Source organism: Pleurodeles waltl, chromosome 7 (genome assembly GCF_031143425.1).
Source record: "Pleurodeles waltl isolate 20211129_DDA chromosome 7, aPleWal1.hap1.20221129, whole genome shotgun sequence".
Classification (NCBI taxonomy): Eukaryota; Metazoa; Chordata; class Amphibia; order Caudata; family Salamandridae; genus Pleurodeles; species Pleurodeles waltl.
This window is the reverse complement of record NC_090446.1, coordinates 580080978-580107336: the sequence shown is the minus strand read 5'-3', so window position 1 is coordinate 580107336 and position 26359 is coordinate 580080978. Positions and strand designations below refer to the sequence as shown.

The 26359-nt window shown below is 43.7% G+C and overlaps 1 protein-coding gene across 5 annotated transcripts in view; it reads left to right on the top strand.

Moving 5' to 3' along the window:
- Positions 1 to 26359, top strand: part of PRR14 (proline rich 14) — a 419901-nt gene that overhangs the window by 184274 nt on the left and 209268 nt on the right. For all 5 annotated transcript variants that reach the window (XM_069244395.1, XM_069244393.1, XM_069244396.1 and 2 more), the window contains one exon: positions 8216 to 8319. In XM_069244395.1, the coding sequence (XP_069100496.1) occupies positions 8216 to 8319 (104 nt within the window). The remainder of the gene's footprint in view (positions 1 to 8215; positions 8320 to 26359) is intronic.

The window sequence follows — 26359 nt, the reverse complement described above, 5'->3', positions numbered from 1 at the left end:
GTACACCAACATTGTTGATAATATCTGGGCAGAGATGTTTGGGGATGATCAGTTTGTCCTTACTCCTCAAGATCTTAGTCCAGTGAGCTACGGTGGGGCGAAAATGTATGTACTTGGTTATGTGGTCATGAAATTTTCCTTTGTGGACAGAGTGACTACTAGGAAGGTGTATATTGTCAAAGGATGTTCTAAATTGTTGGGGTGGCGTCACTAAAAGGATAAGGTCTCACTCTTGAATTCATTGCGCATGAGCAAGTGATACTGGCGGAGGTGGGTGGTGACTGTGAAACCATTTGCACAGAATTTCTTCAGGTGTTCACTGGTGGACTGGGCTTATTAAAGAATAATGAGCACAAGATCTTCCTGAAAGATGGTGCTTAACCCATTTTCTACAAAGTACAAAAAGTGCCAGATCTGATGATAGAACCATTAACGGCGAAATTGAGCAGATTGATTAAAGCAAGTGTCATTGAAGAGATTAGTTTGTCAGAATGGATGGCGTCTGTGGTATTGACCCACAAGTATGGTGGGGAAGCCATGCACACGTGTGTTGATCTTAAAGATCTTAATAGGTGCATTTGGGGTGATCGCCATTCATTGCCTAACATTTCTGAGACTTCTACCATGCTGTCATGGGCCAATGTTTTTAGTGTCTTGAGTTTGTCTTCTGCTTACTACCAGATGATGTTGCATTAGTAATCAAGATATTTGACTTCATTTGTTATAGCTTTAGGTGCCTATGGATTCAGAATGATGCTGTTGGGGCTAGTTTCTGCAGCTGCCTGTTGCCAGAGAATTATGAAGATTGTTTTGGAAGGGGTTACACGTGTATTAGCCTTCCAAGATGACATCTTGGTTTACGGCACAAATGAATGCAAGCATGATGACACCCTGCAACTGGTGTTGAGTAGATTGGCCAAAAGTGATTTAACTGTGAAAAGAGAAAAATGTAAACTCGCATTACCATCAGTTACTTAACTTGGTTATTTGATTTTGGGTGAATGAATGAGACCAAAGTTTGAGAAGGCTAATCGCATAGTGAAAGCTCCTTCACCATTAGATAAGTATAAAGTTAAAATTGTTCTTAGGGTTTGCCGAATATTATTCCAAGTTAATCAAGGGTTTTTCAAATGAGGTGGAGGCGATCAAGTTATTACTGAAGAAGGGTGCTACTTTTCATTGGTCAGAGTGTGAAGATGTGTTTAGAATATTCATTAAGGAGATTCTGAAAGGCTTGGGGACAATTTTATCATGTGGTTGATGGTGAAGAGAGAGTAGTATCTTTTGCTTCAAGAGTACTGAGGAGGATTGAGAGTCACTACTCAGTGATAGAGAGAGCGGTGTTGGCAATAGTGTGGGCAGTACGTAATTTTAAATTCTGTCTGTGGGGCTTGCCTTTTTATATCAAAACAGATTGTTGTCCTCTTGTTCAATTTTCTCTTGTAAGATAAGCAAGATGCTGACACTTCTTCTGAAGAGACAGAGTGAGGAATTAGAAGAATTAAATTTCAAAGTACACTACATACTGAGGCTTTGAGAATATGTCTGCGGATTGTTTGTCATGACTGCCGGTTGAGAGAGAGAGAATGATGTGGGAGTTATTGAGACTCCAGCAGTATGTTAAGTCAAGGAGAGTGGTTTATCTCAACAGGATTGGGAAGTTAGCAAGGCAAGTGATGTTACTTGGCCAGTCATTAAAACTGTGTTGTTCAAGGTTGGCCTGATTGTAGGTCATTGATCAGGCAGCATGCTCCTTTTAGAATCTGAAGAGTGAGTTGACCGTTGAGACTGGAGAGTTGTAGAGGGGTGAGACTGGTTCCTCCTGCAAGAATTAGATTCAAGGTGATTAATCTTGCACATGAGGGGAATTTGGGAAGGAAGCTGACCAAATGATAGTGCAAGAAAGATAATGGTTGATGGTGTGGATTGAGAATTGGAGAGTGTAGTCCAGGAGTGCTACATGTGTGCTACAAATGACAAGTGACTCGTAAAATCCCCTTATCTCTGTTGAGACACCTGACAAAAAGGGAAGAAAGTTGGGCCTGGATATCATGGGCATGTTTGAACTGTTGCCATCAGCAGAGGGGCATGTGTTAATTCTAATTGATTCCATGTCAAAGTGGGTCTCTGCTAGGTGTGTGAGCATGATAAGCATGGCAGTAGTTCTTAATTTTTTGTGGAATGAATTTGCCAATGAAGAAGACCTGAAACTGGAATTTGTGTCTCAAGAGAAGTGGTCATTTTTTAAGGATTTTAGTACAAGTCTACTCAAGACAGCTTTGTATTCTCTGCAAGCAAGTGGCCTGGTTGAGAGAAGAAATCAAGTAGTGAAATTGTGTACACATGGCAAAAAATATTCCCTGGGTGACTTGGTGGGCACATCACACAACTCCCAATGGGGTAATGTTGAAGTCTCCTTTGAACGTCTGACGAAAGAGTGGCTTATTCCAAGCCTAATCCTGTGTGGATTTCCTCTGGAAGGAAGGTGATGAGGGGATAAGTAGGTTTTGATGTGAGATGTACCAATGAAAGTACAAAAATCGGAATGATAAGAAACATGCTGTGGAATATAAGAGATGTAATGTTGAGAATCCTGTCTGGATTAAGAAATCCAGTTGGTGCAAGAAAGGGCTCAGTCTGCTTCTTAATCCTTTTTCTATTGTGTCTATAAAGAGAAATGTAGTCATGGTAGACTCTGGTGCAACCTGGAGTATGTCCAGATTGGTAGAATGTCGATAATGGAATCCGTAATTACATTTCTTGTGGTAATGGTGACAGTGTACCTCAAAAAGAGCAAGACGAAAGGAAGATTGAATCAAAGTAGGGAGGTTTATTTGATAACATCAAGAACGCATCCAGGTTGAGAAGGAAACCTGCGAGATATGATGGTTTTGTCATCTATTAATAATTGCTTATGCAGGTGTGGTTGTGTGATGTGGTTCATTAATATTTTTCACTGTTGTTTTGGCTAAAGTGACAAATGTTTTGCATTATTTTGCTGTGTCGCGTAGGCTCTCATTATCCTAATGAGACTACTGGATTTTGAGCGGCAAGATCGTTCACAATGTGGGGTATTAAGTCGGAACCACGGTGGAGGGACCCTTGTCACTCTAAAGCCGGGTTTTGCTCCCGCTAACTAGCAGTGCCTCATCTCTCCCGAATGGAAGAGACAATTGGGCAGCCGAGCGCATGACATCTTAGTACTTCTCAGGGAAGTCGTGGTCACTCAGGTCACAACCGGTTCTCTCACACACAGTGCGGTCTCATATATAAATGACAGAGGCAGTTTAAGTTTTATAGATTGGTTTAATAAAACAACTGCATTTTAGATAGCAAAGCGTGAGCTGCAATAACCAGAACTACACAACACAGTAGGATTAAAATAGTAATAATGAGAGTGAAGCACAAGAATAAGGCTGTCATAGTGCCACTAGATTATGTTCTCTCTAAGTTATATTTTGAGCACAGCATGTGAAGCTCTAAGCCTGCCTTTCAGGTTCTGCCGGGAGGACATCAACCCTCATACCTGAGCAAAGGCCTGTAATCTGCATCAGCATCTGCAACGGGGCAGTCACCATCTAGTTGTAGGTTCCTGGCTGGAATCTCCCTCTGACGTGTACTAGGACTAGGAAGTGTTTTTATAACTAACACGCATATGTTCTAAGAAAATGTCCCTACGTAAGGATGTGTATTTTCTATGAATACTGGAGACTAAACTTTTACCACGTTTACCGGCAATGTACCAGACTGTAGCCTTGACTGAAGCACCGGGCGATCAAGAATGCATTATTTGAGAACACAGTGCTGAACTAAGCTAAGCAGTGTGATAGAAGGAAATAAAAACAAGACCGGAAAACTGATTATTGTAAAATAACAGTGCGAGGCTGAATAACATGTATCTAGGGCAAAGTGCACAGCGGCCTAGTATGTTAAACTAACATGCATTAAGCTATATTAAAAATGGCTACACTACATGCTGTAGTTATTGAAGGAAGATGTTGTTACTGGATTGTTCACTTTTATATTTCCATTTGCGCAAGGAGGACGTGCAATGGCTTGAGGTTGCATGCATGTACCAGAGGTTAACCTTTTAGAAGTGTGGGGAAATTCCAAGGATGATAGTTAGAAAGCTGATGGGCGAGCGGGGTCAGAGAGGAGCTTTTGATGGTGGTGTGTGAACATCTACAGTTCATTTTTCAACCATCATCATGAATGCAATGTTGTAGTGCTTCCAGCTTAACACTATGGTCTTTGAGTAGAACAAAACTACTTACTTTTCAGAACTACTTCTGTAAAATAAACTTTACAAATATATATATATAAAATGAATGAGAGAGCAGATGTGCAGCAGTCGGGTGAAAACTGATAGCTAGACTCCACTGTGAGAAAAGGCCTCTTTCTGACATGGGTAGCCCCACACTTTTTGCCTGGTGAATGATGTAGCCTAGACATTGTTAGTGCCCAGGGCCCCTGCTAACCAGGTTTTGTAGGTCAGAGTTCTTTCCTCAAATTGCTGTGATACATTGGCACAATTGGGGACACCTTTAGCTGCCCCTATACGTCCCTAGTAAATGGTTCTTAGATACCCAGGGCAGGAGCTACTAAGGGCAGGCCCCAGAGGGCAGCAGCACTAATTATGCCACCCTCCAGGACCCTCCATTCAGGCGCACCCAGCACTGCCATTGCAAGCTGAGTGTCCTGATGCAAATCTAAAATACAGACTCGACATGGCACACTTCCTGTGTGCCCTGTCCACTGTACACTGCATACATTATGGGTAAGACACCCCTCTGGCAGGCATTCCTGCCCTAATTTAGGGCGCACTATACTGTATGTGAGGGCATAGCTGCATGAGCAGTATGCCCCCCCACTGTGTTCTTGCCAAACCTGGGACATAATGAGTGAACAGAGCAGCCATTTTAATACATGTGCTGGACACTGGTCAATACGAGTTTCACAGCTACATGATGGCCACTCTGACCCTGGGTTGTTTGGTAACAAACAACTCAGAATTATAAATCCAAACTGGTACCAGTGTTGGATTTATTACTAAATGTACCCAGGGGTCATCTTAGAGGTCCCTCCTGCAAAAGCAAACAACCCTGGCATGGTTGCTCTATCAAGCCTGCCACCGCCAGGCAACCAATCTGCAACCTTAGGCTGAGAGATCTTTCTCTCTGGGTTGCAGAACAAACCCCTTCCCAGGTGAAAGAGCTAACACCCCCTCCCTCAGGAATGTTCGTTTCTCTGGCAGTGAGCTTCAAAGGGGTTACTCCCTTTGAAATTTGACCCCCAGGTCTGCTGCTAGCAGCAGATGGCCACCCCCATTGCAAACCCCAACTTTTGGCGGGCGCCACAACGGGAAGTTTAAACAAAGGATAGTAGGAGTGGCCCACCTGGCATGCACCACCCCTAAGGTGTTGCCTGCGAGGTGGACTCTCCATTTCATTTTCCTTCATATTGGATGGAAGGAAAATAGCCAATCGGGTGTAGGCAAGTGACCCCTGCCCACAGGAAGAGGTCACTTAGTGGGTGTAGCCACCCTATGGTAGATGGCCCATTGGTCACTACCAGTATCCCCCTATAACGCTCACTAAATAGAGTATTTAGAGGGCATTCCTAGACCAAGAAATCAGATTCGACAAACGGAAGAAGACCAGCACCAAGAAGATTTGAAGCACGAGAACTGTGGACCTGCTGCGCCAAACTCTGCCTGCTGCACCTCGGACACAAGGAGCTTCTGGACAACTGGGCAAGTATACAACACCCCCAGAGGACATCCAGGCTTCGCAAATCGCCAGAGAACACCCTCCAGAGTGGAGGTACCACTTAAAACCCACAAGAAACGAACAAGCCATTGAGGGTCAATTCACTGACCAGCTGCAAACTCCAGAACTGGATGCCGCAGCTGGACCAAACTGCACCCCGACGACCGCAAGGACAAACCCTACCAGTGTGCCAAGTGTGGTGGCACTGTGCCCTCTAGCAGCCAAACGATGCCAATACCCTGGGTGTTGGTCAGCCCATGTCGAACACCAATAAAAACAACCCTCCTGGGGTTGCAAAAGGACCAGGAAGAAGCCCCAGTCGAGGGACTTGAGAAGCAATCCAGACCTCCTGCCAGAGTGCCCATGTTGTCCTGCAACCGACCTTTGAACCAACTTACCTCCTCCTCCTGAGGGCATGTTTGCACACAGCTCCTAGCTCGCCGATTCGCTCTGCAACCAGCTGCCCTGTGCCCTGCACAGAAGAACTGACTGTTCCCTAAGGGTCCCCCACCCCTTGCAACCTCGACACTCCAAGGGGACCCCCAGAATTCACCTTTAAATTACCTGTGCAGTGCTTTTTCAAGTGGTGGCCTGGCACCAGCTCCAGAGACCTTCTCCCACTGCTCCTGCCGGAACTGGAGGTCGCCTGAACTTATCCAGCTGGCAAAGCGTGCCCAACGATGACCTCGCCAACCTGCAAAAGAAGAACTTGGTAAACCTACTGTGTGATTCTATATGTATTTTTAAAGGTTATCCTCCCTTGAGTCCTATGGTGCGTAATTATGCCCAAAAATACTATCGTTATTAAACTTCAAAAATTCATATCTCAAAAAAGTACCTAACCAATGTTGATAATCTTGGTCTTACAAATTACATAAAAATCTGAAGTATTTTTGTAAATTGGTCTCTAGTTACACCTTTGAGATTGTGAGTTGCAAGATTGATGCTGTGAGTACGACAAATGCTTTGCACTTCTCCAAGATTGACCTAACGTCTCGACCAAGCTACCTTCAAAATTAGAGCATTAGGTAATCTAGTTTTTACCCCTGTAAACAAAAGTGTGGTTGCCTGGACCCCCTGCACAGTGTGCCTAGAGGGCCAGCCTCCTACATCCACAGCCTCTCAAACCTCCATGTATAATCTAGCACTGCATAAAATATCCAGCAACCCTCCCTGGACGTGTGATACTTGTCCTTATTTCAAAGAATCTATGAACCTGAAACCACTAGTTCTTTATCAAAAGGAAATCTTCAACCACTCAGTGTGCAAGAAAATCACCAGAGGTGTATATTTGTAGTGGTCTGAAGTGGCTATGATGCAACAAATGTGGCACTGCAGGAAAAGAATGTAGACAAGTAAAACAAGGCATACTAGAGAAAAGCTCCTTGTTACTTTTAGAAACCGGCTTCCCATTGCATACAAGCTAGAGCCCTCAGATCAATATTACACTCAACCTTTCAACTGCAGTTGAAAGGGCAAGCGAACAGTAAAGCTCAGGAATAATCAGGTTTTTGTGCTAAAATTACTAAGAGACCTAGTTCCTTGGATTCAGTGGTCTGTTTCCTCAACACCTCTTACCTCCTCCTCTACCTGTGAAGAATATTGCAAAGATGGAGATGCCACTTGTGCTACACACTTTTGGTAGCTTTCATTTGGCCGAATTCTTTCCGGATAGCTGATCCTCTGGGTTCATTGATAGTTACTTCTTAATTATATGCTGTCTCTGGATTTTCTGTTCTGTCAGCAGTACCTGATAATACCCTTACACTGCTTCTCGGAATTTGACCTAAATTGACAGCCAGGGTTTTTCAGTCAAATTAGCGGATCCCTCAAATGGCATGCATGAATTTCACTAAGATCCAATATATGTTGGGGTGATTACATTTTGTCATTTTGCTTCAGCACAATGGATTTCTTAATTATTGTGTTTTGTGACAATATTTTGTCTTCTGTGTCCCACCTAATTTCTAGGTGTCTGCAATACCCACCAAATTTGTCATTTGTACATTATTCTTCCATGATATTTAATCCAGAGGTTTGATCTTACAATTGCTGGTACTTTTGGGCCTCTATATCATTTCCTCTTCCTTCTGTGTTGTGTCCTCCTATTTACCACTACCTTTCTTCCTAATGTATCTTCTCTGGTTGTGCTCTCTCACGTTCAGGCCCTCTTTGTCTTCAAGTTTTCATTTTCTTTTTCTAGTTTCTGTTAGTTGGATTGTTTCTTTATGTATAACTTCTTTGCTCCTCTTCTGCTGTCTGTTTCTCTAGCTCTTTCTCTGTTTTTTTTATTCATCTCTTCTCTGGCCACTTACTACTGAATATATCCAGCTTTCTCGCTTTTTCTCTTCTTCTGTCTTACACAGATCCCTTTGTGTATCTCACGCTGACAAGTTTAGGACTGTTCCGTTGTAGGTTTACCATTGTCATTTTGAATCTGCCGACAGGGACCAGATGACTAGAATGAAGGAATTCATTCCAGGCTCGATGGATTCTGAGGTCTTGCCTTTTACTTCTCATCAAGCATCTCTGCCGGGCGTTAGTTATGCTGGTAAGTGAGGAGTTTTCTTAATGGTTCTTAGTCATCTGATTGAGAATGTTGTTAGCAGTCAGTACCAATGTGACGCTCAAACTCTCCCAAAATCCAATTTCTGTATTTATCAGGAAGTAGATGGACTACCTCCCATAGTAAGTGGAAGGAGGAGCTTTGTGCTTGTACAAGCTCAACATATTATGGGGTGGCAGGTTGTGGCACAGTGTGCATTTGGGATTTTGTTATTGTATTGTCTTTCATGCTCATGTGTCTCCCTTTGGGCCTCAAAGTAGACAATGATCTGGATTTGCAGAGGGATCTCAGTGACTGATGTCCACTTTGTCACCAATTCTACTTTCTCCCTCCAGTACCATGTCAAAATAATATTGCAAATTTAACTTTTCTGGAAGCCACTCCGTATCTTTGGTTCTACAACAAAAAATGATTAGTCTTGAACAACCATTCAACCTTAGAAATCACCTCTGAGTTGACTTACTCAGTAACAGTTACTTGAAAGATGAAGCTGCGGCAGCAGGAAGCATTTCTGTAGAATGTTTCTCTCCATTAAATGTTTTGTTTGCATAGGCTCCTTGCCCTGAATGCTAGTCCTCCAACCCAAGAAACTGCTCTAATGCCAGAAACATAGTACACATCACATGCATAAAATAACTGGATCAGGAGTTGACACCTTCCTATACATTGTTCCTAAAGCATGGAACAACCTCCCCCACCACATCAGAGGTTCCTCATCTCTTCTTGAATTCTCAAAGAAGCTGAAGACCTGAATCTTTGAGTATGTCCCCTTGAGGCTAGCCTCACACATCTGCAAAATGCCAGGATACCCTCACTGGCGATGTTGCGCTTTAAAAATTTACGTAACGTAAAATGTGCTGATTCCAATTACTGGTTTACAGATTTGAATTAACGTTGGTTCCAGGTTTCTTATTTTCCCTAAGAACGTTTAGAATACACTGTATTTACATGTTGGTATATCCACTGTCTGGCACTCTGCACTACTAGAATCTTTGCACTCAAGTGTAAATGTAATCTGTTTGACAACTGAGGGCATCTGATACTGAGTATCATAGCTTGTTTTTGCCCGGAATGAAAATAGTTGACTTGAACTCTTGGTTGCATATACACATCCTAGCCTACTGATTTTCACTTCAGTTCCTCATGTTCACATTGATGAGTTTGGCTGATTTGTACCCGGCTGTGAGTCTTCTGTGTGTGCTCTTGTTTGTCACCATTATTTGGGGGTGTTTTCTGATGTCAACTATGTTTTTCTGATTGCCATTTTCCACATGCAGCTCCTCGGGTTTCCCGCATGCACAAGGTCACTGGTTGTAATAAATATAAGAGCTGCAGCCGCTAGTTCCCCTCAGCGGACCTATAGAAGTTGCTATATGATCCATTTGATCCACAAGTTTTAGACCTCTTGAATTAATTGTGCAATTTCCATTCCGGGTTTCACTTTTTTATGTGTGGCTGGAAATCATTGTTGTTTGGGGGAAAGGAAGTAATGTTACTCTTAAGTAGGCTTCTCTTTGTGCTCCTTTTCCAGTTGGAAGTCTTTTTCTTCCAAGGCAAACTGTCTTATTAGCCAGATGGTGCTGTTTCTCTCTTCCTTCTGGAACGCCAACATGAACTAAGAGCACAGGAGATCATTTTGAGATGGCCTTAGGACGTCAGCATGCTTTATTTCAAACCGATTTGTCTTACGTATAAACAAATGGTTTGTCAGATGTTGTCATATTTCATTTCTAACAGCATTGTAGCTTGTAGGTAGTATCAATGTGTTGTCATTCTTCATCAGCTCATTACTCTGCGCCTGGTTACATAGTGCATCTATGTAATCAAAGGGATTTGTCTGAGAGCTAACAATAAATTATCGGAATCTCTGAAGTTCAGTCTTGAATTAGCTATGCTTATGCTTCTGTGGTCTTTATGAGGATTATAAAACGAAATTTACTGCGTATTGACCGAGCTATCTATTAATTGCCGATATGAGGTCTAAAACAAAAATCCCTCTTGCGTCATCGACCCTGTCTTACTTGATAGTGAATGGACTGACAATCTTCTACCTCATCTGCAAACCCAGAAACACCTGTGGCCCATGCACATGGAAAGTCAGGGTTTCTTGTCTCCTGTTGGTTTCCATACGCAGAAGTGCATTTTCACATTCCATCAGTTTTAGCAGTTCTTGCCTCCGTTTAGTTAGGTGGTGGTTATGTCTTGCCTTATAACTCTAATTTGTACTTGGATAGGACTATTGTTTTGTCTGTAAATATACTAGTGTCTTATTTTTGGGGCATGCATAGAAGCCCAGAAGTCATATCTGTTGTTTGCAGTTTGCCTATGTAGCGTCATTAACTAGCTGCATGCATTCAGGCCTGGGCAACTTCATACCATACAAGTCTACACTTTCCTCCCCGCATCTTGGTCATCATGCTGATACTCCTAGGCAAAAACTGTTAACTATCTTGGGTGTGATTTATGTTCTGTTTAGTAGAGTATTGGTTTAATTTGTTCAGTTTTTAAAATTCATGGGGCATTGTTTAAAATGTCCACAGTCTTCCTTGACTGTGGTCCTGCCATGTTCTTCAACCCACGTGTCTATTCCAAGTTATATAGTGTTCCTTTTGCTTGTTCATGGATTGCCTGATAAAGCAATCCATGATGATCAGTTGAAACCCTCTTGTTACATTATCCAGATTATAACAGGAAGTGCCCAATTGGTATTCCATTGCCCCTTTTCAGGCCTTGGAATTCTTGAAGGGGTGTCCTGCTTTTAGATGCCGCTGTTACCAAAAGTTAAGGTTCCTTACTTGTATTCCTATTTCTCAATTAGGGTATCTTGTTAGGATCGTAAACATCAGAAATATTGCCCCCCATGTGCAGGATGTAATGCCATACTCAAATGATAGATTTCAAATTTAAGTTTTCAAATTAACATTTATTTTAAATAAAGGTTTTGTTTTGATTTTTGAAATTCTTCAGAACATTTCTATTGACACAGATGCTTATTCCCAGAGAGTCCAATTCTAATTACCTTTAATAATTAAAAAACAAAAAAACAGAAAAAGTTGAAGGTAGGCCCTGCAGTCCGATAACATCAAGTGTTATGATTGTTCCAAAAGTGGAAGAAGTGACGATCTGCCTGCATTGCTACTGAGGAGGAAGGACCCCCTTTCTTCCTGTGTAGTTATCTTTATCTTCAGACCCTCACAGACCACACCCACCCCTCCTCAGACCCCAAATCTGCACCTTCTCTGCCCCAGTCACCGGAGGAGGGGAGAACCTGGAAATGTCTGCATAGGTTTCTGCTCAGATCCAATGTTAGACTTATCATGGTCTATAAACAGATCATCACTTCTTCCACTTTTGGAGCAATCATAACAGTTGCTCACAATTGTTAGAATCTGGACTGAATTGCCTTTATTATATATGGACCCTTTGTTTGGTATATTGTGAATTTCCAGCTAAGCAACAACCATTGCGTTTTTATTGCTCGTCTTTACTTTTTATGGGATATGGTTCCCTTTGGGAGCCTAGGAGTAACTTCATTCTGTTAAGCCTTGAAAAAGTCCTGAAGAGGGGACGAAACAACTGTTGGCTTTTGCTAGTTTTTGTGATGTACGACTTTCAACTGATGAAATAAAGGATCATGATTTTTTGGATCTACAGTGTTCTTGTGAATTAATGATTATGGATGGATTGGGAAGTCTTTATTGACTGTTTACAAGATCAGCTTGTTTACAAAGGGCCATCTATTTCAAGATTCCAATACATGTTATGAATATAACTAGTCGACTTTATCCACATATCGATTCAACAATCTTTAGATAAATAGGTGTTCTGTGAAATACTTATTCACTTTTGTAGGAGAGGTGTTCCAGTCTTCCCCTATTTGGATGACTGGTTGTTGAAGGCAGTTTTGCCCTAGGCAGTCATAGACCACCTCCAGATGACTGCATACCTCCTAACATCATTTGAGTTCATTATGTGCTGAAGTCACACCTGAATTCTTCGCAGAAGCTCCTGTTCATTGGTGCCATTCTGGAAATGGTACGGTTTTGTGCTTTTCTTCTGGAGCAGAGAGGGCTGTGATCCCGATGTTTCATCCTCTGCCCTAGAAATCCATGGATGACTCTGAGGCTGCTTGGATTGCTAGCCTTCTTCATGATGCTGACAAACCATGGCAGATGGCACATTCAGGCTCTGCAGTGGGATCTGAAGTCCATGTGTGCACATCACCTAAGGGACATATCTGATTGTGTCCATATTTCAGAGGAGACTGCCAAAGACCAATAGTGGTGATTGCTGGACCGCAGTTCAGTTAGTGGCAGACCCTTCTCCTTACCTCACCCATAGTTGAAAGTTGTGACTGATGCATTGCTTTTGTAGCCCATCTGGGAGAGATGAAGATTAGAGGATTCTGTTCTTCAGCAGAGGCCCGGCTTCAGATTATCTGTTGGTGTTGTGGGCAGTTAGCTTGGGTTTAAGGCCTTCCTTCTCACCTCAAAGGGTTGAATGTTAGTGGCGCAGCACATCTTACCAGATTGGAGAGAACCCTGGCTCAATCTGTTCACCACTGCTGAGAATGTGTAATATTATTACTTGTGCGAATTGGAGTTCCCACAAAGGCTCTCTCTCTCGGAGACGCATCCGTCTGCAGTTATGTTTGGGACTCCTGTGGGTCTTTACGCTGCTGCCTTTCCTGCCGTTAGTCTTGAAGTTCAGGAATGACCATGCCCAAATCATTTCAGTGGCATCTGATTGGGCGAGGATAGTGTGGTACCCGGATCTTCCCTGGCATGAGCATCCATTCTGCCGCTTCGGGAGGATCTTCGGTATCACTAGCAAGGCGGTGTCAAGAATCCGGGCCACAGGCGTCCTTCTAAAAAATCTGTTGATTCTGACAATGGGACTAGTTTGTAGCTTGGGGTGGCACTTGTAGCACAGGCTTGTTGCAGGCCAAACAGTTGGATGTGTTAGTGTTGGTTTTGTTTTGGTCCAGCAAAGACTTGCAGTGGGCATTGTTGAAGGTAACCTGTAAGCAGTTTGTCTTTGTGTGGTTACCAGACCAGCTGTCCTTGTTTAAATTGGAATTTTGATGTATATGTATTACTCAAAAATTTGGTCCAAATGTTTTCCCCAAAACTTTTGGTGATGTTACAATGGGACATTAATCTGGTCCTTATTTTAATTATGTGTATCCTGTTTGAACCACTACGCAGCAGCCCCTGCGTCTTTTGAACCTGAAGTCTGATTTCATGAACACTTCAGGTTTTAGCAGGAGTGAGCTTCAGGCTCTTTAAGTACTGCTGCCCGATACCACCTTCCTTCAGGACACATTGGTGCGATAGACTCGAGCGGCCTTTCTACCTAAGAGTGTTATCCCTTTGTTTTCAGCCAGTCCATCACACTCCCAATGTTTTTTGGTCCACCTCACCCTTCCAAAAAGACGGAGAAATCTAATTTTTTGGATCCCAAAAGAGCACTGAGTTTTACATTAATTGCACCAAAGACCATCTATGGATGATCAACTTTTTAGATGTGATTCACTGTGGCAAACAACGTTAAGGCAGTAAAAAAGATGATGCTATCCAGACGGATAGGATTCTGCATCATGGCTGCTACTATTGTGCTGGCATGTGTAGTGCTTGTTCTTGATATTTATTAGGCTGCAACATGGACATCTGTACATACATTCACAAAGCACTATTGCTTTGTCAGCCAGGTCCGACAGGAAGGGCATTTTGGCTCTTTGGTCCTGCAGGACTTTTTGCCTTGATTAATTCTACAGAACCACCACCGGGACAGGTACTGCTTCCATATCTGTTCTAAAGGTAAAGAATTTGCAGTTAGAAGTGTCCATCAGAAGAACACATTTTCCAGTGTGAACCTTTTCTAGATTCACATGCTGTATTATTCTGGCATTTCATGGTTGAGTCTGGAATTCTTTGTTCTATTAGTAGTACTTTTCTATTTTATTTTTTTTGGGTGGGAGAGAAGGGGGGCTATAGACATTGACTGTCCCACCATTTGATTCCTAATCCAGCCCCTTCTGACATCATGTCCTCCCCCCAGAAGCTCCCACATGTGGTCACCATCTTCACATTCTTTTTTTTCCACTGTTGGGTCTGGAAGTATTGCTGAAGTCAGTGGGAGCCCTACAATTTAGGGGAAACAGAAGGTGGAGGATCCACACCTACAAAGAGACTTGTAGGTAGAGAAAGTTTTCAAAGTGCTACCTCACATCAAGGGTTTCAGGGTACAAACCAGACGTCAGGTCCAACGCAGCAATTACAGTACCAGAAAACACTCTGTCAGTCTTTTTGGGGAGGATGGGCCAGAGGAAGACCACAGCCACAAAAGTGGGTGGCTGCACTATCCAACAAGTGACTTAATACAACAGCATTCTCTCACACACACAAGAAGTACAACTGCTACAAAAGAAGGCAATAGAAAGGGTACCCAAACACCAGCTCAACCAGTGAAGCTCCTCAACGTATTTCCTGATTTCCAAAGCAAGAAGGATCGCTTTGTACTATAATAGACCTCCATTTCCTTAACAAGTTCATAAAAACGCAAAGATTCTAAATGAAAGCACTGCATGTTGTCATATGCATCCTTTAGATCTATTGTTGTCATATAGTCTCCTTTTTGTAGATGCTATATCTACACATCCCAATGAATCACAAGCACAAAAAAGTATTCATTTGTGATGGACGGAGAGCACTACCAATATAATGTGCTGCCTTTCGGAATCAAGTCCGCATCCAGAGTGTTTATGGCATGCCTGGCCGGAGAAATCAAACTCCCTACACAAGTGCAAAGACCAGGTAGATCAGTAATTTCAACACATCAAAATCTGGAGTTTTCAAAAAAAACAGAAAAAAAAAATCATCTCCCAACCCAGAACAAGAAAAACTGTTCCTGGAAGCAGGAATCAACTCCATAGATGCAAAAGCTTACCCTTGTGAGAAAAGGCTACTATCGTTACTGCAAGAAATTCACCAATACCAGAAGGGTCAGTATCTGGCAGTGAGGGCTGTGGGGAAAATGCTGGGGGAAATGGCCTCCTACATACCATTCATACAATATTTAAGGCTACATATGAGACTGTTCACAACCCACACGGTGTTGGGAAGGTCTGGTGATTGTCACACAAAAGTACAGAAGGAGACGGTGTGGTGCATAGGATCAAAGATAGCAACTGGGAGATTGTTCTTAGCTTTAACTCCCACTGTAACTATTACCACAAACGCCTCGCATACGGGTTGGGGAACTCATATGGGGAAACTCAAAATCAGAGAAATTCAGGAAGAACATGAAGATGTACAAAATATCAATGTACTAGAATTAAAAATTGTGTTCCTAGCCTTAAGCCTTTCAGAAACTGCTGTGGGGAAAGTCATTACTAATTCAAACAGACAATAATACAACAATGTTCTGTCTCAGGCAACAGGGAGGTACGAAATCCTTTGTACTGTCAAAACTAGCATGCAAGATCTGGATGTGGGATATTCAGCGACAAACAAACAAAACAACAATACATCTGCCAGGGAAGTACATTGTAGAAACGGACAATCTGAGCAGACAAGCATCTGCCTCTCATGAGTGTACTCAAAGAGTACAAAACTGGATCTTCAGGCAGTGGGAAACAGCAGAAAAAGACCTGTTTGCAACACCAGAGAAAGCAAAATGCCAATCCTTTGCGTTCCGACACCCACACCACCATCCCTTAGGGAATGCTCTGTCAATAGACGGGTCAGGGAGATTTGGTTACTCATTGACCTCGATCTCACTCTTACCCGAGGTGTAGGAAAATGGCTCCCTGTTGCAGTTACCCCCCACTTTTTGTCCGATATTGATGCTGACTTGACTGAGAAATGTGCTGGGACCCTGCTAACCAGACCCCAGCACCAGTGTTCTTTCACTTAAAAATGTATCATTGTTTCCACAGTTGGCACACCTCTGGCCAACAGATAAGTCCCTTGTAAAAGGTACCAGTGGTACCAAGGGCCCGGTGACCAGGGAAGGTCCCTAAGGGCTGCAGCATATGTTGTGCAACCCTAAGGGACCCCTCACCTAATACATTCACACTGCCATTGCAGATTGTGTGTGTTGGTGGAGAGAAAAAGGCCAAGTCGACATGGCATCCCCCTCAGGATGCCATGCACACAAAATACTGCCTGTGGCATAGGTAAGTCACCCCTCAAGCAGGCCTTACAGCCCTAAGGCAGGGTGCACTATACCACAGGTGAGGGCATAGCTGCATGAGCAATATGCCCCTACAGTGTCTAGGTCTATTCTTAGATATTGTAAGTACAGTGTGGTCATATTAAGAATATGGTCTGGTAGTTTGTCAAAAACAAACTCCACAGTTCCATAATGGCTACACTGAATACTGGGAAGTTTGGTATCAAACTTCTCAGAATAGTAAACCCACACTGATGCCAGTGTTGGATTTATTACAAAATGCACACAGGGGGCATATTAGAAGATGCCCCCTGTATTTTACCCCATCCTTCAGTGCAGAACTGACTGGTCTGTGCCAGCCTCCCACTGAGACGAGTTTCTGCCCCCCTGGGGTGAGAGCGTTTGCGCTCTGTGAGGGCAGAAACAAAGCCTACACTGGGTGGAGGTGCTTCTCACCTATCCCTGCAGGAACTGTAACACCTGTCGGTGAGCCTCGAAGGCTCATGCCTTTTGTTACAGCACCCCAGGGCATCCCAGCTACTGGAGATGCCTGCTCCTCCGGCCACTGCCCCCACTTTTGGCGGCAAGACAGGAGAGGATAATGAGAAAAACAAGGAGGAGTCACCCACCAGTCAGGACAGCCCCTAAGGTGTCCTGAGCTGAGGTCACCCCTGCCTTTAGAAATCCTCCATCTTGAGATTGGAGGATTCCCCCAATAGGATTAGGGATGTGCTCCCCTCCACTCAGAGAGGAGGCACAAAGAGGGTGTAGCCACACTCCAGGACAGTAGCCATTAGTTACTGTCCTCCTGACCTAAACACACCCCTAAATGTAGTATTTAAGGGTGACCCAGAACCCAGGAAATCAGATTCTTGCAACCTACACAAAGAAGAAGGTCTGCTGGCCTGAAAGCCCTGCAGAGACGATGGAGACTACAACTGACTTGGCCCCAGCCCTACCGGCCTGTCTCCAGACCTAAGGAACCTGCACAGCGATGCATCCGACAGGCGCCAGCGACCTCTGAAACCTCAGAGGACTGCCCTGAACCGAAGGACCAAGAAACTCCTGAGAACAGCGGCACTGTTCACCAACAGCAATATTTTTGCAACTTTGAAGCAACTTTTAAAGAACTCACTCTTCCCGCCGGAAGCAAGATACTTCACCCTCTGCACCCGACGCCCCCGGCTCGGGCTCCTGAGAACCAAAACTGCAGAGAGGACTCCCAGGTGACTGCGACCTTGTGAGTAACCTGAGACTAACCCCCCTGCACCACCACAGCGACGCCTGCAGAGAGGATCAAGAGGCTCCCCCTGACCGCGACTGCCTGGACAAAGAATCCGACGCCTGGACCAAGCACTGCACCCGCAGCCCCCAGGCCCGAAAGGAACCGACCTCCAGTGCAGGAGTGACCATCAGACTGCCCTCTGCCTAGCCCAGTCGGTGGCTGGCCCTGCCTGCATCGCTAGAGTGACCCCCGGGTCCCTCCATTGATTCCTATAGCAAACCTGACTCTTACTTGGCACACTGCACCCGGCCACCCCTGGGACGCTGAGGGTGTGTTTTGTGTGCCTGTTTGTGTCCCCCACCCCCAGTGCTCTACAAAACCCCCCTGGTCTGCTTCCCGAGGATGCAGGTACCTACCTGCCAGCAGACCGTAACCGGAGCACCCGTGTTCTCCATAGGCACTTATGTGTTTTGGCCCTCCTTTGGCCTCTGCACCTGACCGGCCCTGTGTTGCTGGTGCGGTGACTTTGGGGTTGCCTTGAACCCCCAACGGTGGGCTGCCTATGCCCAGGAGACTTACTGTGTAAGTGCTTTACTTATGTCAGAAACGTAACCCTACTTACCTCCCCCAGGAACTGTTGATTTTTGCACTGTGTCCACTTTTAAAATAGCTTTTTTTAATTTTAACCTATACTGTGTATGTTACTGCTCTAATTCAAAGTTCCTTACGTATCTGTGTGGAGTACCTTGCATTTTATGTATTTACTTCAAATCTTGAATCTTGTGGTTCTAAAATAAATTAAGAAAATATATTTTTCTATATAAAAACTATTGGCCTGGAGTTAAGTCTTTGAGTGTGTGTTCCTCGTTTATTGCCTGTGTGTGAACAACAAATGCTTAACACTACCCTCTCATGAGCCTACTGCTTGACCACACTACCACAAAATAGAGCATTAGAATTATCTAATGTTGCCACTATCAACCTTTAAGGGGAACCATTGGACTCGGTGCACACTATCTCTCACTTTGCGATAGTATATACAGAGCCAACTTCCTACACAAGGTAATCATCAAATACAAACAGTCTCAAAAGACACTGATACGTATCGCTCCATGGTGGGCGAGGCAAACTTTGTTCTGGGACCTGATAGAAATAGCCCAAAACAATATACTAAAGATATGCAAACTACAAGATCTACAATCCATCAAGGGGGGAAGAGTTTTCCATCCAGAGCTGATAACGCAGAGTTAAGCAGCTTGGCTCCTGAGGGCATAGAATTTGGATATCTAGGCCTGCCAGAGAACACAATGCTGATTCTCGGGGAAGCAAGAAGACCAAAAAGAAGAAACTGCTACACAGCCAAATGTGAAAGATACTCAAGGTGGTTCCACAGACTTGGCTTCTTACGAGAGAATACAAAGGACACTCCAGCACCATATCATCTCACACACCTACTAGACAGCAAACTAACTTATGCTTCATTTAAGGTACATTTGGCAGTCATAGTGGCCTACAGAAGGAGTCAGATGGGAAGGAGTTTCTTCAAAACCCCTGTAATCAAAAGATTCCTAGAGGGAGCGTAACAAATAGCTCCACCAAGAAGGGTGCCAGCACTTACATGGAACTTAAACTTAGTGCTAACACAATTAATGAGGAAACACTTTGAACCACTTCACAAAGCATGTTTATAACTGGTCACATTAAAAACTGCCTACCTTATCGTAATGTCATCTTGCGTCGGTTACAAGCACTCACAATCCTAGAACCATATATGAAAAACAAACAAATACAGGATCGTGATGAGGTCAGACCCACCCTTCCTACCCAAAGCCATAGCACATTTCCACATAAACCAATCAATCCAAATACCATGTTTCTTTCTGGAACCAAAAACACAAGCAAAAAGGGTGCTACACATGCTAGACCCAAGACCAGCAATATTGTACTGTAGAGAAGACAAGACCAATTAGGAGGGAAATACAACTGTCATTTTCAGAAATTAACACGGGAAGACCAGTTACAAAAAATACCATCTCAAGATGGATCACACAAACAATCCATTGTGTCACACAACATCGGGAATACAACTACAAACCAAAAGCACAATCTACTCCTAAAAAGGAGCAACAATTGCTTTTCTAGCAAATATACAATTGCAGGATATTTGCATGGCAACTACTTGGTCATCACTGCACACTTCACAAACCACTATTTCAGAGAAATTCAAATGAACATGGATGCTCAAGTGGGACAATTAGTATTAAAACATCTGTTTACAAGCTCAAACTCATGTTCAACCCAACCACCACAAGGATTACAAAAAAGGTAAAATATCAATGCACTGCATGTGAATCAAGAAAAGATTCATGCTGCAAAACAAAATGGTTTCTCACCAGTAGGAGTTGTTTTGCAGCTTGATACATTTTTCTGGATTCACATGTGACCCACCCACCTCCCTAGAAGGTGAAAGAAAAAAAAAAAAGAATCTGAAGATGGCGAGTGGGAGCTTCCAGGGAGGGTGTATGAGGTCAGGAGAGGCTGGATAAGGCACCAAACGGTGGGACAGTCAGCCCCCCCACCCTTTGGGAAGAGGAAGTACTATTAAATGCAAAGGAGAATTCTGGACCCAACCACCACATGGCAAAATAATGCACAGCATGTGAATCCCAAACATTCTTCCAGCTGTAAAACTACGTCTGCAGGTAAGAAAACATTTCACTACTTAACCTTGAGAAGGCTCTATCTGGTGGATAGTCTGTCTAACCTCAGGGCCCTCACTGCCTTCCCACCTCCGTGGTCTGTGAGGAATGGACCCGTTTCCATCTAAAAGGTCTCAAATTGGAGATCTGCACACTGGTATGGTCTTTTGGATCTGCATCTGAGGGAGCAGAGGATGTCCGGAGGGAAACTGAAGTCAGTGCTCTTGGGTGACTCTTATATGTAGTTCCAGTGGTCACTACCACTGCAGAGTCATCTCAAAGTCCCACAACGCCACCTACTGGTGCGCATAGGCTATGCCGAAAAGTCCTCAAGATCCAATCTGGGAATTATCTAAATGCATGGAATCTGCAGTTAGAGTATCAACCAGAACAAGTGTCACAGAAGGTAAGTTACTTGTTAATTTTTGCTTTTAGTACTGTAGTAGGGTCTGTGCATCTATATTTATGAGGATTCTCATTTGCATTTGGAGAAATAAGTTCTCTCACTCTGATTCTCCTGTTGAATCCAGAGTCATATATTGTTCCATTCCCTCTGTTACCAACTCCCTTTTTGTTGGTCTGTTGCAAATATGTTTGTGTCTAGCCTTGCTTAAAGGTTTATTTACTGTTTCTATTAATTTTACTCCAAGTTTCTTAATTGTTTGAATGGCTCTGTCATTAGTCTCATTCGCTTGGTGGAATTCCACAAATCTAAACAAAGGGCGGCCATTTCAAGACCCTGTGCCTCAGACCATATTTACAACAGATGCATCAATGATTGGCTGGGGAGCTCACCTCAACAGTCACAACATTCAAGCACAATGGGATGCCCAACACAGTCAACTACACATAAATCACTTAGAACTGTTAGCTGTCTTCCTAACACTCAAAGCTTTTCAGCCTCTCCTTATTCACAAAAATGTCTTGATCAAAACAGACAACATGACCTCCATGTATTATCTAAACAAAGAAGGAGGACACATTCGTCCCAACTCTCCATCCTAACTCAAAACATTTGGAAGTGGGCAATACACAACAAAATTCAACTGGTAGCACAGTACATTCCAGGGATACACAACACAGCAGATGTTCTCAGATAAAATCATCAACAGACATACGAGTGGGAGATTCAGCCTCAAGTACTTCAAAAATACTTTCATCAATGGTGATCACCAGACATAGATCTGTTCGCAACCAGCGAAAACGCAAAATGCCAAAACTTCACATCTGGATACCCACATCCCCTATCCAAGGGCAATGCTCTATGGATCAATTGGTCAAGGATATTTATTACGCTTTTCCCCCTCTCCCACTCATTCCATTTCTAGTCAACAAACTGCATCAAATCACGCTCAATCTGATACTTATAGCGCCAACGTGGGCACGTCAGCCGTGGTACACAACACTACTAGACCTGTCAGTAGTACCACACTCCAAACTCCCAAACAGACCAGATCTGTTGACACAAAACAAAGGGCAGACCAGGCACCCAAATCCCAACACACTGAATCTAGCGATTTGTCTCCTGAGGTCATACAATTTGGGTATTTACAACTACCAACTGAATGTATGGAAGTAATTAAGTAAGTAAGAAAACCCACTACCAGACAGTGCTATGCCAACCAATAGAAAAGATTTGTATTTTACTGTCAATCTAAACAAATGGCCCATCTTTCAGCATCAATACAAGATACTGTATGCTATTTACTTAATTTACAAAAATCTAATTTAGCCTTCTCTTCCATAAAAATACATCTCACTACAATTTCCGCATATTTGCAAAATATACAGCACAGCCTTTTATTTAGAGTTCCTGTTATCAAAGCCTTTGTGGAAGGTTTAAAACGCATCATCCCACCCAGAACACCTCCAGTTCCTTTGTGTAATCTAAACATAGTGCTTACCCGACTTATGGGCCCACCATTTGAACCTATGCACTCATGTGAAATGCAATTCTTAACATGGAAAGTTGCCTTCCTAGTCGCAATTACATCATTGCGAAGAGTTAGTGAAATTCAAGCTTTTACTATTGAAGAACCATTCATACGGGTACATAAACATAAGGTCGTACTACGAACTAACCCTAAATTTCTTCCTAAAGTAGTATCACCTTTTCATATCAATCAAACAGTGGAACTACCAGTCTTCTTCCCACAGCCAGATTCTGTGGCAGAAAGAGCTCTACATACATTAGACATTAAAAGAGCTCTAATGTACTACATTGATAAACCATTCAGGAAAACTAAACAGCTATTTGTAGCTTTTCAAAAACCTCATACTGGTAACCCCATTTCAAAACAAGATTTAGCAAGATGGATAGTAAAATGCATCCAAACATGTTACCTTAAAGCTAAAAGACAACCCTTAGTTGCACCTAAAGCACATTCCACAAGGAAAAAAGGTGCTACGATGGCTTTCTTAGGAAATATACCAATGGCTGAAATATGTAAAGCAGCTACTTGGTCAACTCCACATACATTTACTAAACATTATTGTGTAGATGTTTTAGCAGCACAGCAAGCCACAGTAGGTCAAGCTGTACTAAGAGCATTATTACAAACAACTTCAACTCCTACAGGCTAACCACCGCTTTTATGGGAGGAATAACTGCTTTCTAGTCTATGCATAGCATGTGTATCTGCAGCTTACACATGCCATCGAACGGAAAATGTCACTTACCCAGTGTACATCTGTTCGTGGCATGTTCCACTGCAGATTCACATGCACCCTCCCACCTCCCTGGAAGCCTGTAGTCGTTTAAGTTAAACAAACACTTGTACATATGTGTGTATATATATATGTTCGATGGCATGTGTAGCTGCAGATACACATGCTTTGCACATCCCGCCATCTAGTGTTGGGCTCGGAGTGTTACAAGTTGTTTTCTTCGAAGAAGTTTTTTCGAGTCACGAGATCGAGGGACTCCTCCCATTTCGGCTCCATTGCGCATGGGCGTCGACTCCATCTTAGATTGGTTTTTTTCCGCCATCTGGTTCGGACGTGTTCCTTTTCGCTCCGTGTTTCGGGTCGGAAAGTTAGTTAGAATCTCGGAAAAATCGTCGGTATTGTTTGCGTTCGGTATCGGGTTAGTTACAACAGATCAACACCGACTTTTGAAGAGCTCCGGTGGCCCTTCGGGGTTTTTTCGATCCTCCGTCGGGGCCTGGTCGGCCCAGCAACATGTCTCTTCAAGGTTGATGGAACGCACCCCATTCCGCTTCTGCCCAAAATGTCACAACAAGTATCCGTATACAGATCAGCATCTGGTCTGTAACTTGTGTTTGTCTCCAGAGCACAAGGAAGATACTTGTGAAGCCTGTCGAACGTTTCGGTCGAGGAAGACATTAAGAGACCGAAGAGCGAGAAGACTGTAGATGGCGCCGACAGGACAAGGGCGTTTCGAGGAGGAAGAAGAAACCTTCTCCATTCAGGAGTCGGACTCAGACGAGCTTGATCCCGAAGAAACGCCAAAAACCGTGAGTAAGACGTCGACGTTGAAACATAAAACTCACGAGAAGACCACAAAAGCCCAGGGGACGCCACCGCCAACAGGCCATGGCTTAACCCGAAAAATAGGTGACCGATCATCGCCACCGAAAAAGGGCACGCTTGTGTCTAAGTCATCCGACTCCGGTCGAGATACCGGCACACAGCAATCTCGGGCCCGAGACAGCAGCTCCAAGCAAGTTCGGCACGAGACAGTGGCACCGAAATGGGTCGGCACCGAGACACCACGACGCCGAAAATAAAGAAGGTTTCCTCGGAGCCCAAAAAGGCGAGCGAAAAGGTTTCGATTCCCAAACATCCAGCCTCGGAACCGAAAACAGGTTCCTACACAGAGGAACAGGGATTGTCCTCCCAAATGCAAGGACATAAGTTCGGAGAAGAACTTGAATCAATGGAGCCAGACTACACTCAAAGGAGGCTCCACATTCAAAAGGACACAGGGAAGATAAGCACTCTTCCCCCAATTAAAATGAAAAGAAGACTTGCCTTTCAAGAAAAGGACAAGCAGCCACAGGCAAAGGTGGCAAGACAAACAACTCTGCCACCATCTCCACCACCATCAATGCACACATCACCGGTAGCCACTCCACCACTGATGCAATCCCCGACTCATACTGCAATGAGTCAAGATGATCCCGACGCATGGGACCTTTATGATGCTCCGGTATCAGATAACAGCCCCGACTTTTACCCTGCGAGGCCGTCGCCACCTGAAGACAGTACATCCTACATGCAGGTGGTCTCAAGGGCAGCTGCTTTTCATAACGTCACCTTGCATGCAGAACCAATTGAGGATGACTTTTTGTTTAATACACTATCCTCCACTCATAGCCAATACCAAAGCTTATCTATGCTCCCTGGAATGCTAAAACACTTCAAACAAGTATTTCAGGATCCTGTGAAAGGCAGGGCCATAACTCCAAGGGTGGAGAAAAAAGTACAAGCCACCGCCAACAGACCCTGTTTATATTACGCAGCAATTAACACCAGACTCTGTGGTTGTTGGTGCAGCTCGCAAGAGAGCAAACTCTCATACCTCGGGAGACGCTCCACCTCCAGACAAAGAGAGTCGCAAATTCGACGCTGCGGGGAAAAGGGTTGCAGCACAAGCAGCAAACCAATGGCGCATTGCCAACTCACAAGCACTTCTGGCAAGATACGATAGAGCTCATTGGGACGAAATGCAGCATTTCATAGAACACTTACCCAAAGAGTTCCAGAAAAGGGCACAACAAGTGGTGGAGGAAGGACAAAGTATCTCAAATAATCAGATACGGTCAGCAATGGATGCGGCAGATACAGCTGCAAGGACAGTAAATACTGCAGTAACAATAAGGAGACACGCATGGTTGCGTACGTCAGGATTCAAGCCGGAAATACAACAAGCCGTGCTGAATATGCCTTTTAATGAACAGCAGTTGTTTGGGCCGGAGGTGGACACTGCTATTGAGAAACTTAAAAAAGACACTGATACGGCAAAAGCCATGGGCGCACTCTACTCCCCACAGAGCAGAGGCACATTTCGCAAGACACAATTTAGAGGGGGGTTTTGAGGTCAACCTACAGAAGCCACAACCTCACAAGCAAGGCCCACTTATCAAAGACAATATCAGTGGGGAAGTTTTCGGGGGCAATATAGAGGGGGACAATTCCAAAAGAATAGAGGGAAGTTCCAAAGCCCCAAAACTCCTCAAAACAAGCAGTGACTTACAAGTCACACATCCCCAACACATAACACCTGTGGGGGGGGGGGGAGACTAAGCCATTTTTACAAACATTGGGAGGAGATAACAACAGACACTTGGGTACTGGCAATTATCCAGCATGGTTATTGCATAGAATTTCTCAAATTCCCTCCAAACGTCCCACCGAAAACACACAATATGTCAAAACAACACATGGATCTTCTAGGACTAGAGGTCCAGGCATTGCTACAGAAAGGAGCAATAGAATTAGTACCAATCCAACAGAAAGGAACAGGAGTTTACTCTCTATACTTTCTCTTACCCAAAAAGGACAAAACACTAAGACCTATATTAGATCTAAGAACATTAAATACCTACATCAAATCAGACCACTTTCACATGGTGACATTACAACACGTAATCCCACTGCTCAAACAACAAGACTACATGACAACACAACACTAGACCTCAAGGATGCATATTTCCATATACCAATACATCCTTCACACAGAAAGTACCTAAGATTTGTATTCCAAAGGGTACACTACCAATTAAAAGTGTTGCCATTCAGAATAACTACTGCGCCAAGAGTCTTTACAAAATGCCTAGCAGTAGTAGCTGCGCATATCAGAAGGCAGCAAATACATGTGTTCCCGTATCTAGACGATTGGTTAATCAAAACCAACACACTAAAACGGTGTTCACAACACACAAAGTACGTCATAGAAACCCTA